General features: G+C 45.9%; 1 protein-coding gene across 16 annotated transcripts in view; it reads right to left on the reverse strand.

Moving 5' to 3' along the window:
* plekha6 (pleckstrin homology domain containing, family A member 6) overlaps positions 1-17,450 on the reverse strand; it is a 72,271-nt gene that overhangs the window by 38,550 nt on the left and 16,271 nt on the right. For 4 of the 16 annotated variants that reach the window (XM_031568142.2, XM_031568139.2, XM_031568140.2 and 1 more), the window contains exon 1: positions 1,665-1,949. The exons of 2 other annotated variants lie outside the window; for them this stretch is intronic. In XM_031568142.2, the coding sequence (XP_031424002.1) occupies positions 1,665-1,795 (131 nt within the window). In that variant the 5' untranslated portion in view covers positions 1,796-1,949. Of the gene's footprint in view, positions 1-1,452; positions 1,568-1,664; positions 1,950-8,764; positions 9,180-16,022; positions 16,149-17,450 lie in introns of those variants that run through there. 10 more of the 16 variants (XM_031568150.2, XM_031568151.2, XM_031568152.2 and 7 more) reach the window with 6 other exon arrangements.

Raw genomic sequence — 17,450 nt, forward strand, 5'->3', positions numbered from 1 at the left:
TAATTCATCAGGGCTAATTATGAGTTCAGACTCTATCAGTGATACTATTTCAATTTTGAGATACACTAATCACCTTTGAAGCAGGAGGGGGGTTTGCTTGTTTTGTGTCCAACAAACACAGTATTGTACTTCCTGGAAATATTTTCCTGAGTTGAATATGTTATTTGCTCTTGCGTCATGTTAAGCAAAAGCAATTGCTGTGTTGCTTTCATATGGATATGGAAAAACAGGCAAGTAGAAACACAGGCTATCTGCTTTCTCTGGCAGCTTCCTGTCCTTATTTGTTCCTGCTAAGAGAACATGTCAGAAAACAGGATCTTTTCTATAGTTACAGCTTAACAGGGGATAAGGTGTGACATTATCCCACTCTAAGGCACACTGAGCATTGTGTAAAAGCAAGCGGTGACAACAGCAGTTTGGTCCTGAGGTTGTGGTGAACAGTGCCAGCAACATGTCAAGTCTCATCTGTGGGCACCAACATGGGCTTTCTCAGGCACTGAGGGTAGGAGTCAACACAGGAAATCTGGCACTGAGGGCAGCAGTCTCAGTAAAAACAATCCTGTGCAAAGCAGGCTGGGAGTTGTAGTCCCATTTTGGACCACACATGTTTGTGTATGTCTGCTATCAGTTCTGCTTCTAAGGGGGATCATGGGCCATGACAGGAGGAGGCCTGGTGGTTTCGGCTGCTGAGTTAAAACATGAGCCTTTCTCCCGCTTGGCAATATTATTCCCACAAGGGGCTTTGAAGTGGCCTGGAGAGGCTAAAAGTTATGAGCCTATTTCCCAGGACATGTGGCATCTAGACAAGCACCATTCAAAGGGGGCCTGTGTTGCCTCAATCCCCCAAGACGCAGACACATGCACGCACAAACACTGATAGGTGAAAGGACAGTGGACTCCTGCCAAGAACACTCTCAAGCAGGAGGCACACGCCTCCGAAACAAAACACAGTGCACACCAGTGACTTGTATTTCCAGAACACACAACACAACAGAGCACAACAGAACACAACAGAACACAACTTTTCGAAAGGATCAAACTGTAGCACAGAGTGCCTGATAGTCGAGCACTTGACAGCAAAGCAGTGGTATATCTGGTTTGGTCTCAAAGGGTCTTGCTACTGAGCATGCCTGGAAGTGAGTAACCTACAAACCTATATAGAAAACTCAGAGGTTTTGCTTCTCCAAAGGAAAACTAAATTGGTGCATGTCGCATAACATAGCCATTGCATAACATATACAAACAGAGGAGAATGCAGATTTGAGATTTCAAAGCTGTTCTGACTACTCATTCCCCCTGTCTGTATATCAACACAGTCCACAGGTAAACACATGGGTTCAGACCCTCAAAGCTATCCCTCTGCATGCTCACCATGGCTAGGGCAGAAAACGAATGTCATTGCAGAGACAGAAATGCACACGTCCACACACAGACACAGACACAGACACATACCCGGCTCATGAAGCTCAGACACGCTCTGCACATCACGCCTCACACACAAACACACGTGCGGGGGAAAAAAAGACACCTTCCACGTCTCCCTCCAGCACTGCATTGCAGTCGTCCCCCTAATCTACGGCTCTGACTTTCTCTCCTCTCCTCTCGGCTGCAGCTGCCAGCTCCCCCCCCCACCCCCCCACCCCCCTCCTCACAATAAACTTCACCTTCCCGCCTTGCCGCTGTCCTCCAGGACCACCAGGCGTAGCGACCTTCTCCCATCATCCACTCCTCTCCGCCCACCTACCTCACCCTCCGGTCGGCTCGGAACTTCAGCATCGTCCCCCGGATCAGTCATATATAAGCCAGCCTGGGGATGGACTGCACAGGACAGGGGGAAGACAACGAGAGAGAGAGGCAACGCTGGGAAGCAGCTGGTGAAAAGAGTGCCAGAGGGAGACCCTTATACGGCTGCCTGCCTCACGGGCTGTTGGCTGTAATAATTGCCGTCCTCCTTTCTCTCCTTGAGAATGTATGCTGTTGCCGAGCCAGTCTCTCTCTCTCTCTCTCTCGCACTCCTTCTCTCTCTCGCTCTTCACTGTCCCTCTGCTCTACCTCTCTCTGTATCTCCCTCATGAGCTCTCCGGCACTGCCAGAACTGCACAACTCAGCTTATTTGCTTGCAGGGTCTCTCTCTCTCTCTCTCTCTCTCTCTTCCTCAATTTATCCTTCTATCCCTCTATCCTCTCTCTATCTCCCGCTCCCTCTCTATCTTTCCCCCCCACTCTGTTTTCCCGCCGGAGGTACTTAAGACCACAGATGCATGTGGGACTCGAGACCTGTCTGTCAGAGCCCAGATTGAGATGTGGATGCATCCCCCACCCCCCAACGGCGGGAGAGAGAGAGAGAGAGTCATGCCCAAGCCTCCCCCTGGGAACAGTCATGTCAGCTTGACCCACGGATAGGACAGAGGTTGTCGTGAGGCAGGGGGGGAAGGTAGAACAGGAATGTCAGCCACTCAGGTGCAGCGAATTTGAACGCTCCACCCACCTAAACCCCCCCCCCTATCCCCTCTCTATGTGTCCCAGGCACGCATCGCACCGCACTGTGCCGTAGCTGAACGTCAGGATCTGGCCGGCTCTCTGGTGCACACGGTCATAATTAAATCCGTAATTCATCCTCAAACAAGGTCAGCAATAAAAAGAGCTGGGCTCTGGCTGGGGCTTTGATGGTCATATTAAAGCACCACTATGTCATTCAGACCTACGTTAGACACACTCCTAATCATGTCCGAGGCCCTTTTAGGAACAGTCATTCTCTTCTAAAGAGTGCGGGTCATTTGCTCACAATGATTAACAAGCATAGATTTCATTCAAGTTCAGAATCTTGGAGAGAGTCTGATGAATAGCTAGTCTCCACCAAAGTAACCCTTAGCTCCAGTAAAATTACAGATCTCCATGAAAACCATTGTGAAGATTGCCCAAGATAGCATATTTGATTTATTTGTCTTGGACAGGAAAGCAGTACTAAGTTAAGCATGACAGGAGATGCATGACAAGAGATGTATTACATGACGGATGGTTTGGATGAACTGCTGAAGCAAAAGACAATTATCCCTCAGAATATCACAGACAAGGCTTCCAAAGACTACAAGCATCTTCGAGCCAGAGGTGGGCCCACAGTGGTTTGTCTCTTCTACATGTAAATTTTGGTTGTCCATTCGTTCCCTTAAATTTATCTTCCTCCTACCCCATATTATAGTATCATGATGTTCCTATCCAAACAGTTTCTTATTCCACAAAAACAACCAAGTCCGTTTTTTTTTTAATGTAGATGGCTTAGAATTCCCTCCAGGTTCTTTGGCAGTCACAGCTATGCAGAAAAACACTGAGTTGCAAATGTGTGTCAAACCAGATCAAATTGTCAAAGGCTGATGTTTGTCAATATAATACTTGGCCAACCCCAATAAGCATGACATTCACTTAAAGAAATACAAAAAAACTAAAGAATGAGCGAGCAAGAGAGCAGCAACAAAGAGAAGAAGAAAAGAGCAGTTCCTGAGGAATTGTTTACACGTAGTGCCTGTCCTCGAGCTGTTCAGGAGTTTCGGTAAGTGATACAGGGAGTTCCCCCTTCAATATTCCTAATGGCTAGAGTTACATCACTTTCTGTGTGTGTGTGCATCTGTGAGTGTGTGTGTGTGTGCGTGTGTGTGTGTGTGTGTGTGTGTGTGTGTTTGTGTGTGCGTGCGTGTGCATCTGTGTGTGTGTAGCGGTGTAAAAGCTCAGGGCATCTTTTTACAATCCCATCCCGCTGAAGCGCTTCTGGTCCTCGGAGAGATGGAAAGTATTTGGTATCCATTCCTAATTTATGATAACAGGCTAATAAGTGGAGTCTGCATGTATCGATTTGTATGATGCATTCACGTACGTCGATACCCAGTGGTGTAGTGTTGCATGCTGTCAAGGCTTGCCTCAAGACCCCTCTCCACGTACCACTGGTTTTCTTCAATAACAGCAAGTCCTTACTCAACCTTAGCTCAAGCTATACCTGTGCACAGGTCAACTGGATGTAATTATCAGACCTAGTCCTCCTCGGTTACTGTTCAGTGGAGCAACCAATCAGTGATTCAAATCCACCATTCCAATATACAGTGCAAGCACAAAATGAGACAGAATGCTGAAATGGCTCTTTTCACAAGCAGAGATTGAATTGGAATGCAGTTGCCATTGAACCACAGTGCAAAAGCCATTGCAACATGCATTCCCAACCTAAAAACCTGCTTCTCAGAAGGTCTTTTTTTTTTTGCCCGGCACATTACACAGTCTTGTGCCTTAGGCAGACTCAGATGACATCATGTTCCCAGTAGTTTCTACACATTGACAGCTTAGCTTAGCTTCTATCTCTTGACCCTCTGCCCCCCCCCCCCCCCCCCCCATTCCTCTCAGCGGTAGCAGGCTTAATATGTTTCAGCGGGTGACGGAAGGTGACGGAACATTCCTTTCCTAGCCAGTTAGCAGTAGCAGGACAACAGAACCCAAGATGAAGGAGGCAGAGAGGCGGCTCTGAGCAGTCAGACACATGTACGTTACAGTGTGAAATGCCATAAATAATGAATTACCTGCCTGTTAGAGTCTTACAGCGCATGCGTCCGCCATGGCCTGCTTTTCCCCCTTCATATTTCTGCAGTTCTCCACTCAGACAGTCCAATCTGTCCATGTACAATTTCCATCGATACAAACCAAAGGGGATTACAGAGAATGCTCTCTTGTGTATTTATAAAATTAATCCTTTGTTTTTCTGTTCTTTTTTCATTTACTGGATGTTCCATTGCTATCGCAATATCTTTCCCTAGCAAGGTCTGGCAGAATGCGTACAAGGACTTCAAACCTTAAATAAATACAAACCCCAGCTGGTTTCTCTGTGAACTGTTCACTCTGGTATTTGTACAAACTGAGTGATATAAACACTCTACATAAGGCTCTTTCCGCACAACTTCTATCCTTAATTCTAGCTGACTCATATTAGAGAAACAGACGGCGTATTTCACATGCTGAAATGGGAACCGTGGGAACCCTAAGCAGGATCTTCAGGAACTGTTACTGCTGTTACAGGAACTGTTACTGCTACTGTATGGGTTGACTCCAGGTGCTGGTGCAAATCCCACTGGCCGTAGCACATAAGAGAGAGAACCATGCTAACTAAAGAAAAAGTACCGCCCTGATCACCGTCACCATATCTATTAGCCTGCCGTTTCTTCACCATGCTCATTGTCTCAGATACCCCGGCAGTGTAAACATGTTTTTCTCCTTAAGTCAAACGGTGACAGCCAGTCTGGTATTCACTTGTTATTCTGTCCTCAGTGCACTCAGCATTACTCATGGCTAGATTTGATGATTGGATGAGATAACACAGAGGAGTGATTCTAAAAGCTCTGGGGCCACTAGACGAAAAAAGCAGGCCTTTAGAAAGCACAGAGATCTTTGTGTATTTGGAAATCTCTCTATTTTAAAAGATTATTTTTTTTTGTTTGTTTGGTTTTTTATTTTTTTCAAAAGAAGGAATGTTTCATTTCATCAAATGCAAGCTAACAGATAAGTGCTTTTCAAAGGAGATGAAACAACAGGGCTTCAACCTCCCACAACAACAGTGGAAGTATTTTGTGAACAAATCCTCTCGATTCTGGCACTGACTCACGTACCTGGTGAGTAACTGGCTTCCTCCCCTCCTAACACCTGCATGCCATGGATCACTCTGACATTCCAACACAGCCCAGCGCCGATTCAAACTCACAGGCCCTGCCCCTAGCAGGTGACACGGCAACCTACTCCTGCTGGGCTGTCCAATCAGATTTGCGTTTGACCCGGCCAGTCGGACAGCCAAAGAGTCAACCATGCCAATCTGTTCCCCCGGGGCGGGCAGGGAGGGAAATGTAGGGCACGTCAGCAGACACAACAGATGTCACGCACAGATTACCTGCCAGGTCAAGTTTTTGGGAAGTTTGCTGTGGGACAAGCAAGACAGCCAGGCAGCTAGGCAGTTACATGACGTGATGCGAGACAGACGTTTTGGTGAAATACAGACTCTGCAAGCGACAAGGTTCTGTGGAGCACTTACATAAACAAAGATAGCTTGAATGTTCCAATGACCTTTGAGATATAAACACATGTAAATATGACACTACTATTCAGTTGTACATTCGTGTGTTTACCACAGCACTCAAAATGCCAAAATACATAAACAGGAAAAACCTTCACTGTTTTGACAAAAGCCCGTCTGCCTTTGGATTGCAACAGAAGAGCAGCAGAACTGCTTCCAAGCTAGTGTGATCAAACAGAGCCTTCGCTTTCTCCAGCTGACACTGATGTCTATTCCTATGTCCTATGTGTATGTATATATGTTCTCCCTATGTATATGTGATTTATGTATGTATGTCGGTGAGGTGTATAAGTGTATATGTGTATAAGCTACTGGATGACCTAAATTTCCCTCGGGATTAATAAAGTATCCATCTATCTATCTATCTATCTATTCTCTCTGCACCATTTCTGGTGTCTGTCTTCAGGCGGGGCACCTGCTTGGGGGGTAAGAACACTTATTCATGTGGGGGAGTGAGAGAACTTTCTAGAATAGTCCTGCTTACACTACATCTTCATCCATCACAGGCTCTTTCTCTTTACATCTGTATATGTCTTCCTCACGCTAACGTTGTCATTATCTTGGGAAAGAGGTTTTAAAGGGTCTCAGCCTTGTCTGAAAGGAGTCCGGTACCATGGGGAGTATGGAATGTGTAGGACTAGACATTCCTATGGATCAGCAGCACTTACAGCAGCTGGTCCCACCTGTCCAGGCAGTGTGGTCTGAACTCATCTAAGCCCAATAGATAGCGGAGAGGAGAACTGGGAGGGGAGACAGTACAGCAAATTGGTCTGTGTGACCCATTCAGAGTTTGAACTTGAGCTCAAGTGAACTGTGTTTAAATTAGAGGCATTCCTCCAGAGGGGAAGAAGCCAGAGCCATCTCTGTTTGCCAAGACCAGGAGTTCTGGGGCAGAGTTGGAGACTCCTACATTTCTGAGTGTTTAACTCCCACTCCTTAACCCAGAGGCCGAGATGTCCATAAGGACAAACGATGTACCCACATCCCCTTCCGAACACTCCCCTCCACAAGACACACACGCAAACACACACACACAAACACACACACACACACATGCATGTACAAGGGCACGTACAAAGGCCTAAAAACAGCAGTGGAATTCAATATGAACTATGATGAGTTATCTCGCTTCACTCTATGGCAGATGGCTGGCCAAGAAATCCATTCATTAATTGAGATACACTCTTTGGATGGGTGGGTTTCATGTGAAAACATAACTCGAATGGTCCTATTGGCCAATACCACATGGGCATGTGATATTCCTCACTTATACCACGGCTTAGTTGAATTTCCTATTGTGATGCACTCTTTAGAACGTCAATTAACTAATGAAGTAATCTCGTTGTGAAGTTTAAATGAACTGTCCCCTTATGACAGAGTTACAAATGAGTGGACTGACAATAGAATAGAGAGTAGCAACCTGTTACATATGTCTGAAATAGTTTTGAGTACCGTCACACTACATTTGGGCTAAGGACCACACTGATTTTTACACCGCTTTGTGTCGTAACCGCATCACCACCTCCAAAGTGCATTATTTTCTGCTACCCCAATGCTGTGGCATCAATTATCCCTTACTTATAGTAATAAGGGCTGGGATCTATTTTCCAGTATCTTCACCACAGTGCCTGCAAGATTCTATTTCTGATCATGCAATGGAATGTTCTTCTTGCATCAGGAGTAAAAGATAAAATAGGTATGTTAGAATTGGGCTCGCCAGCTAGACATCAAAGCACAAGCAGTAGCTGGATTTTTCTCTTTCAAAGCAAACTGAAGTTTACGTGGAGTCTCTCATACCTTGCAGGAGCGTTTGACAAACAGCAGAGGCCTTGCTGATGATTTACCCCAGCAGGTCACCAGGTTTGTGAGATTGGCAGCAATTAGCAGCAGTGTTTTACAAGGAGCCAAGGCCAAGGGTCAGAGAAAGAGAGAGAGGACCTTATACAGATTTGTTCAAGGTAGCACCTTATCAATCTGTTGCAAAACAACTTTTGTACAGACAAATTATTCTAGTGGTTATAATCAGAATCACTTCACATAAAGTCATCTGCACTGACTTTAAGTCACCTTTCAGGTTAGAAAGAACAGATAGTTCCAGATCTAACCTGAGCTTGCATGTTGGCTGATACCAGAGCTCAGCAAGTGACTCAAGGTCTAAACAAACAGTGGGAACAGCCAATTGTGCAAAGCCATGGGAGGTAGACTTTTGAATGCACTGGTTAGTCATTAACAGCTCAAGGAGCATTTCATATCCGAATAAAAAAGGGTTCACTGCCTGCAAACTGGCAAAAAAAAGTGTTGTGTGCACCACTCACAATAACATGCAAAAGTGCAATAGAGTAGAGAAAAGAACACAACAAAGCAGATCGATTAACATAGTTATGGTTCTATTCCTTTCTGTTCAATGAGGGATGGTTTCCATGTGCCTGATCGCACAGGACCCTGTTTCTGCCATGGCTGGCAAGTTCCACACCCACCACCCTTTCTCCCTCTCTGCGCTCCTCACACACCACATGGTCTCCACTCCCTTCCCCATCCAGATGGTGCTCACGCTGCCCCAGTGCAGAATGGGGCTTCTGCTGCTGCTGCTGCTGCTGCTGCGGCTGGTTCTCTGAATATCACTCTCAGAGAACAATGGCAGAAAGAGGCTTGAAGAGAGTGGACCTACCTCGCTGATCTTTCTTCTTCTTCTCCTTCTCCTTCTCCTTCTTCCGTCCTGTTTCGCTCTCCCTCTCTCATCCTCTGTGCTGTTTCTCCAGACAGTTGGACGCTGTCTGCTGTTCACTACCTCTCCCTCACAAACTCCGTTTCTCCCTCTCTCTCTCTCTCTCTCTCTCTCTCACTCTCGCTGTGTGGACTACGAAAGTTTTGCCAGAGTGCAGGGGCCTAGTATGAGTGGAATTTCAAGGAAGGGAGGGGGAATTTCAAAAAAGAAGCAGAGCAGAAACAATCGCGGGGTAATATCTTTTCTTTTCTTTTCTGCCTCTCTTTCTCTCTCTCCTGCAGCTGAACTCACGGCACACATATGGATTACATTCTCGGCGGAGTGGCCAGCTGGATTTAAACACGGCAGCGTGGTCCACGCCCCCCTACCCTACCCCCCTCCACACACACACACACACACACCGTCCACTCCCCCCACAAGACTCTCTTTCTCTCCCTCCACTCCTCCACAAGACCCCTGCCTGCTCCTTTCCTCCTGCTCCAGCTCTCCTCTTAATCATTAACCCCGCCCGGAGCATGTGCCAGCTACTTAACCCCCCTTTAGGCCAGCGCCTTCTTCCCCCTTCCACCTTCCCCCACCAGGGGAGCCATGAGCCAGGTGACTGAGCTGTCCGCCATCACTGGAAGGAGCCCGGTCTCTGTGTGAGGTGTTGACCAGGAGGGGAGGGAGGGGAGAGCTGCCGGGTGGAGCTGGAAGAGCACTCAGCCAGTCTGGTTGGAGTCCCAGCTCTGGGTGGGTACAGCGCCAGACTCTGAAATACGAACAGTCTGCCTATAAACTGCCTATAAGTCTGTCATCGTGTCATTACGGCATGACAAAACATAGCTTTTGGGTATGCTGAAATGCTGAAAAATATTTGTCACGGTGAAATGCAATTTTTTGCATCCGAAAATAACATGTTTATACCGTTTGTTTGGTAAATGTGAATCTGACTCACACAAAGTGACTCTTTCTTCTCAGTCTTTAATCTGCGGGAGAAGGCTGCATTGAGCGTGTAAAGGGTTTGGATCATGGCTTTGTGGGGATGAAATGGGGGGGGGGGGGGGGGAATGAAACGTGATGAAAAAATGAAAGTGTTTGCAAGTCAGGAGCATGTGGTGGGCAGCGGGGTCGAAGGTTAGCAGTCTGCCCCTGCAGCCATGCAAATAGTGGTGGGTGCTGGCCAGCCAGACACAAACGCACACACACACACACACACACACACACACACACACACCTACCTATAATCACTCCCATATGGCACAGCTCCTTCTCTACTCTCTGTGCAGCATGCTCTCGTTAAGGCGTCCAGCATGAAAGTTCAGCCATTGCCGCTGGGACGTCATCTTCCACCTCTCACTTACTCTCCTCTCTCTCTTCTCCCCCGCCTGAGGAGCAGAGGGCTCCTGTTTCAGACGGCTCTTCCCTTAAAACCGCCTCCCCTTCGTTGCTAAGTTCAACTTACTCCCCAGTTCACCTCAACTGTCCATAGCTGATTTACAGCTATAAGTGAAAGTTCCAATAAGTCATAAATCTGTTGTAGTCTATAAATAGCATCCCTATGTATGAGAAAAATCTGAAATGAGACAGAGGGGTTGTACTGACGTGTCAATTAAAGAGGGACTGTCCTGGAACAACAAGCTGTCCATAATGTTATTTTCATCTCTGCGGTACTTCCCCTCTAGCATCTTTCCTGCTCCTACACAGACACACACAGACTCGCACACACAAACGTGCACACACTGATGCATGCATACAAAACACAGCTGTCCAAAGCTGCTATCATTGTCAGCCTGTTGCTGCACATTCCATCATCATTATCATAGGGTCTGGTTCCTGATGACATCCATCTTTAAACATTGGGGAGGAAGAACCTTCCCAGAACCAGCTTTCAGCATGATAGAGCTTCCATGCACAGCTCCCATCAATTAACAGATTCCATCCTCCAAAAGAACTCACGCTCTCTCCCCCCTCCTCCACCCCCCCTCTGTCTCTGTCTCTCTGTCTCTCTCTCTCTCTCCCTCTATATCTCTCTCATTCTTTGTCTCACTCTCTTTTGCAGCGTAGGCCCATTTAGTCTTTGTTTACAGACTACTCTATAAAGGAATGTTCATGGCAGATAATTCTGTTTAGGAAATTGAGATGTGACCTCTCTTCGGAGACAATATCCCTGTCAGAAATTCTGCTTCTGAAACCATTCTAAATATTTTAACAAGTAATTCAAAAATTGCTTTGTTGGCTTTTTATTTGTATGCTTATGTATGATTTATTGAGCTAGAACTAAAAGAGCACAAAGGAAGAAAAAATCTTTGTGTATTCACCATCCAAAAAATTATTTCTCAGAAGTTACCATGCAATGATTTGCATTTTCTGACATTCGTAGCATCCGTACAAATGTTGGGCGTGTATTAAAGCTTATCTTGACATTCATACACCCAGTAGAAAAATGTGAGGACTGCTCATGGAAGACTTACATAAGCAAAATATAACCGCCTGACAGAACACCCATATACTGTACATCCTTAACAGGTCATGGTGAATCAATCACAGTTGTCAGTGCTGAAACACATTGGTTTGCACATGGGATGGACCGTGAAGACACACACACACGCTCAGCCTAAAGCACCTTAGTCAGGGTGGTTTCATAATTAGATGTGACCTGAGGAATGTGTGACAAGACATGTCCACTGCAAACGATGGAGACTTTCCTTCTAGAAACCTACCCCCTCTAGAAACCCCCCATTTCTGACTTCTGTTTGAATCCTGCTTCAGAAGGTGTTTAGAAATATCAAACCCTGTTAACACGCTAATAATTCACTTTTAGGCCAAATTCCCCCGTGGTCTCCAGACACATTGCAATACAGTATGTCTGCAGTCAGGCAAACACTTTAGAGTCTACTGCTGAGAAGGTGTGAAACTCATTAAGCCAACTGATGAAGACATAACCTGAGGGCTAATTATGAGGTCTCCTTGAATGAGTGAAAATCACACAAAGAGTCACTGTTATGCTGTGAGTCAAACGAAGCCTCTGCTACAGGTAAAGCCACTGCTGGTTGGTGTGCAAGAGCCAGAATAAATGAATGACAAGCAGAGCAAAGCTGAACCATGTGTGTATGCACCAAATGTTTGAACTGAACTCTGAATATTCCAGAAGACCTCCTATGTTTGGGTGTATACAGATACACATAGTTGTAGAGCTTAATGTGTTCTCTGTGTCCTACAGTACTCTGTTAGCGCCCCTGTAGTACATACTCAACTGTGCTCTTCACTGAAAAGTTGCCCTACTATGCATGGTACATTACATAGCCTTAGGCGGCACATGATGTACTAAATCATTTGTTAACAGGGTGCAGCTTTTATCAGTGCCAACTGGCCTGCTGGTGGTGTTTGCAAGGTGTGTCTGCGTGCTTTTTAAGAGGGTAGCTTGCTAGTTTTAGACCAAAACTCCATAATGTTTATTTAAGGTTCCAAACCTTTGTCTTAAAATCATTCAATTGTGAATTGTATGTTCTCCCTAAGGCCACTTCAAATAAAGGTTTGGAACCTTAAACTGCACCTGCAAACTGATGCTCCCTTCACTTCCAAATGTGTTCTTTAATCATCTCTTTTTCATGTCAGTCTACTCCACACACCACTGTAACCATTCCACTGTAACCACCCCACACACACACACACACACACACACACACATCTCTGATGTCTGATGGCTCAGTGCCGCCCGCTGTGTCTCTGTAATCTGAGCCATGCCACAGACACGTTTTTTTCTGTCTATCAGGGAAGGATCAATACAGCCAAGCACTCTTGGATTTGTAAGAACAAGGACGGGCTCGCTCAAAAGCACAATATTAGATCTGTAAGAACATGGAGGGGCTCGCTCAAAAGCACAATATTAGATGCCCGCGCACAGAAGCCAAGGCAGACCACCAAAACAAAAACAACTTGTAAAGAATGTCGACTTTGTCTTTCTTTCTCCAAAATAAATAAATGAGTTGGGTCTTTCTTCCTACTTTTTTCTCTCTCTCTGTCTTTCCTTTATTCTCTCTCTCTCTCTCTCTCTCTCTCTCCCTCTCTCACTGATAGACACATGCATTATGATGACTCAAATGTCCACGCGCCTTGAGGGCAGAATGAGTAAGAGGAGGTGTAAAGGAGCGGTTTACAGGTTGGAGCAGTCACCTCCTCCCTCTTCCCTTTCCGCCAGCCCTAAGCAGGGACAGGTAGAGGCAGGCCTGAGGAAGAGGAGGAATGTGGGCAGCTTCTCGAGCAGTTGGACACGGCGGTGACTCAGTGGCGGGGCCCCTCCTCAGGTTCAAGCCCTTTGTCTAATCGCTAAACAACGACGCCTCTCATTTCTGAACCTCTAGAGAGCTACTGTACTCTGCTGATGTTTTCATAGCAGGCTAGCAGTGGAGACAGACAGAGAGAGGGGGAATAGTTTCCAGGAAAGTTGGACTGAATAAAAACAAAAAGAAATCACAGACAGACAGACAAGCAAGCAAGCAAGAAAGAAAGAGAGTACGTTAAACTTGAGCTAAATTGGTTCAAGAAGTTCCTATATGTCTTCATTTATCCAAGAAAACTCTTTTTACTGGCTTATGAACATCACTGTCAGAAAAACACTCAAACAGAGAAGACAAAAAACTATGTTTTTGCCAATACTATGTGTGCTGTATTCACTTCATTTTCCCACTTTGTATGGTAAAACCACCAGAGTGAATCCTACACAATGCTCAATGTTCTACTTCTGCTGTAGTGTTAGTTTTTTGTCCCTAGATTTGGTGTAGATGTGTATCATGTCTTTGTACTGATTTTCCAATAAGCAAAGGATCACCGCCACAAAGGGAAATGCCACAGTCAGTTCGTAAGACATGTGTCTGTGATTTCCGAGGCAATGAGTGAGTGCTAGCAGTGTTCGGAATGCATCTCTGGGAGTTTGTTTGTGTGTGTCTGTGTGTGTTTGCGTGCACATGCAGGGAAGTGTGCATGCAAGTGTCTGGTTGGTGTGTTTTAGATTTGATGTGATGCAATGCCTGTTTGTTTGTGTCTAAACCCTGTGTTTGATGCCCGCATGTGTGTGTGTGTGTGTGTCTGTGTGTGAGTGTGCATGTCCATAATGTGAACATAACATGATCATTCCAGTGTGTGTGTGTGTGTGTGTGTGTGTGTGTGTGTGTGTCGGTGGTTTCCCTACCACCTGCCCATTCAGCTGTACTCTGTCATGATGTGTTTATGCGGGTGGGGGGGAGGGGGGGGGATGGGGGGCAACCACAAGCTCAGCCTCATCAGGGTGGTATTCAGGTGAGTCCTGCAGCTGCCCCAACTACCCCCACCCCCCTCTTCCTGGCGGACAGCAGGTCTCCACATGCATGCCTGTCCCCTCAGACTGGGGCAGGAGGCAGGTTAGGTTACTCTCTCACCCAGAGGATTACTCCTGGCATCTCACCAATGTCTTTCCAGGCAACCGACTGAGTGAAACACAGAGCTACCAATGGAAAAGCCGCCTCCGCTGGACTGTTAAACAGACAATACCTCTGACGTGCTCCACACGACCATCGCCATCACTACAACCAGAGACATGCTCCCTGCACCAGTAAGGATGGGCCTGTGCACCACCCATCTCAGGATTGTGGCACATTCCCTCAGCACAGAAAGGAAAGCTTTGCTCTAACTAGGAATTGATAGAAAACAATGAATGGATGAGTGCACCAACATTGTAATACTGTTACGCATAGACATTTAGAGAAGGCTATCAATTAGATGATCGCTCAAAGCCCACTAATTAGTGTTGCACCCACTGTTGTGATGCTGGGGTGGCTACAGGAAAAGATTGTGCAAATCCCATTTCCATGGCCTTTAGGGAATTGGTTTGGCAGAGGGCTTTTCTGTCAGGGCGCACTCCCTGCCAAACCACCCCAGATTGGCCCCCAAACCACAGCCAGACCTGCGACACCCCCGCTGTGGCTTTGTTGGGGGCAATTAACACTCTATAATTTAGCAGAAGTCCCCACCCAGTTTAAATCTACTCTTTCTTTCTTTTTTTTCTTTCTTTCTTTCTCTCGCTCCCGCCTCCTATATACTCACATACAGCATACATCTCCTTACTGATGTGGTTAACGGCTCATTGCCCATTAGAAACACACACATACAAGCATCGTCTTTAATGGCCACATGCAGATTAGACATTAGCGGGGCTGTAACAGCACCACATGGAGGAAGAGAAGCGTGGAAGGGTTTCATTTCACTGGAGTCTCTGGGGTTCTGTTTATTTCTTTTGAAAGTGGGCAAAGTAATCTGAAACAAACACAGACCACAGGCAGTAGTGTGCTCCTGCCATCATTACACAGATGGCACACACAAAAACACCAACGCACGGATGTAGATATCGAGTACAAGTCGTAACTACACACTGGTTCTGAATCTGTAATCTAAGAGTAAAACAAACAGATGTCCACCTCACCAGGGGCACAATTAATGGATACTGAAAATATGGTTCCAATGGTAGTCTACAGCAATGTGTAAGAGCGGCATACAATAAAGATCAGGTAATAAGAGGGGGGAAATAACTTTGGTAACACCATTTTCTCTGGGAAAGGTTAAAAGCACCACCAATGGCTGATTTGTGGTAGCTACACCACATAACAATGGAAGATACCAGATAAAGAAACACACTAAATTTGGAAGAGACTTCAAGACTTGAAAAAGTATGTCCAACTTCACAAGACAAACTCATTGTTACAGTACCTAATTCATAACAAATGATTTAGTATTTTCTCATTCTATCGAGTATACTGAAGCAATCATCAACTGCCAATTTCCCCCAAAGGGTGAGGCTTTGAAGCTGTCTCTACACATAGTACCACATCAAACTGTCACTGTCAGAAAATCTGAGATTTTCCTTGAAAGACATATAATACACCGCCAACCCCCTCAAGACAGACACACTCACACATACACACCCGCATACACACACTCACACAGCCATACTTTCATTCATCCATTGCCATTTGAGCAGGTAGAATGTCTAGTTTGGCTTAAGGACACTGAATTTTTGCGCAGGCTTAACACAGTCAACGGTCCATTCACAAGGAAGGCTTGGAAACTGAAAAGAGAGAAACAGAAAGAAACTGGAAACCACCCTTTGTTTCTTCCCATGCCCTCTTCTGGGAACGAGTGAATAGAAGAACGAAAATAGTTTTAATGAGAAAAAGACGAAAGCGCATACCTTTCTGAGTACAGCTATCCTTTCGCTCTTTCGCTCTCTCTCTCGCTCCCTCTCTCTCTCTCTGGTCCCTCTGGTGCTCCCTCTGATGAAGGCTTCCCGCTAGCAGTCTGCTACAGCATGGGGTTACTGGACCGAGAGGGGCGGGGAAAGTGGAAGGGAGAAAGAGAGAGAGAGAGAGAGAGAGAAAGGAAAAAGAGAGAGAGAACAAGGGAGATGACTTAGTGAGAGAGCAAGACAACTGAAAGTTCCCAGTGAGGAAGAAAAGAACTATGAAATGGCCAGCTGTACTCATAGTAGTCAGCTCATTTCTCTCTTTCTATCCATTGTTCTTTTTTTTTCTTCTTTTTTCCCTCCAATACACAGTCTGAGAGTAGGTTGGATCCCATCCAGACACGGAGAGGAGGTGGTAAGCGAGTTCTCCCCTGGGTCGAGGACACTCACTTTTCATTCATTTATTTGGTTAGTTTGTGTTCTGAGCCCTACATGGAGAATCACTCATACATCACGCAAACAGTGAAACATCCCCTATCCATTTGGGGATGAGAATGAGTCTGAATGGAGTGTGTTTTAAGAATTTAGATTCTTTTCAGTGTAAAAGTCTCTATATTTCACATAATTTGAATGTGTATAGATCCACAGCATTATGTCTGAAATACTTAACTGCCTACATTCACTCAGGATTACCACTATGCGAGTAATTATCATTGCACATACAGTATAATATCATCCTGAGGCAGTCGCCCGCTTCTGTGTCAGGTTCATTTGCATTTCTAGCACACTGTCTCACAAGCTTCTAGACTTGAATTCTATCTAGATGAATTTGCAAGGTAAGCTGTAGTTCAGTTTAATTGAGCATATAAAGAAAGGGGAGAACCTAATTGAGAAGCTGTTTGAACTGTGTGCCAACTGGCCCGTACACGACACAAATAAGCAGACATGCACACAACCTCCTGTGAGTGAGCACAGATGTGCATTGTTGGACTACAAGAAAATGAGCGACAGAGAGAGAGAGAGAGAGAGAGAGAGAGAGAGAGAGAGAGAGAGAGAAGAGCCAGTCTGTGAGGTAGAGTGTCTGTGTACTGGACTGGAGAAATGGAGTGGATGAGAGATTCTGTGCACGAGCATGTACAGTATGTGATAGTGAAAAGAGAGAAAGAGTGAGTGAGACAGAAGTACGAGATAATAACGATAGAAAAAGACTGAAGGAGAGTAGGAGGAGTGGAGGCCATAAGCCTATAGCCTGACGCGACCCCACACCCACGTTCCCAGACAGTATCCCAGCCCACTTGAGCAGAAGCGTGCTCAGTAGCGACGCTAATGTAAACCTGCACTGGACGTCTATATGATGAGCAAGCAGAGGGGGCCACGGCTCTGACACTGGACAAGCTGTCCCGGCCTTGAGCACAGGGACGTGACAGGGCCAACACG

This window comes from Clupea harengus, chromosome 5, assembly GCF_900700415.2.
Source record: "Clupea harengus chromosome 5, Ch_v2.0.2, whole genome shotgun sequence".
Classification (NCBI taxonomy): domain Eukaryota; kingdom Metazoa; phylum Chordata; class Actinopteri; order Clupeiformes; family Clupeidae; genus Clupea; species Clupea harengus.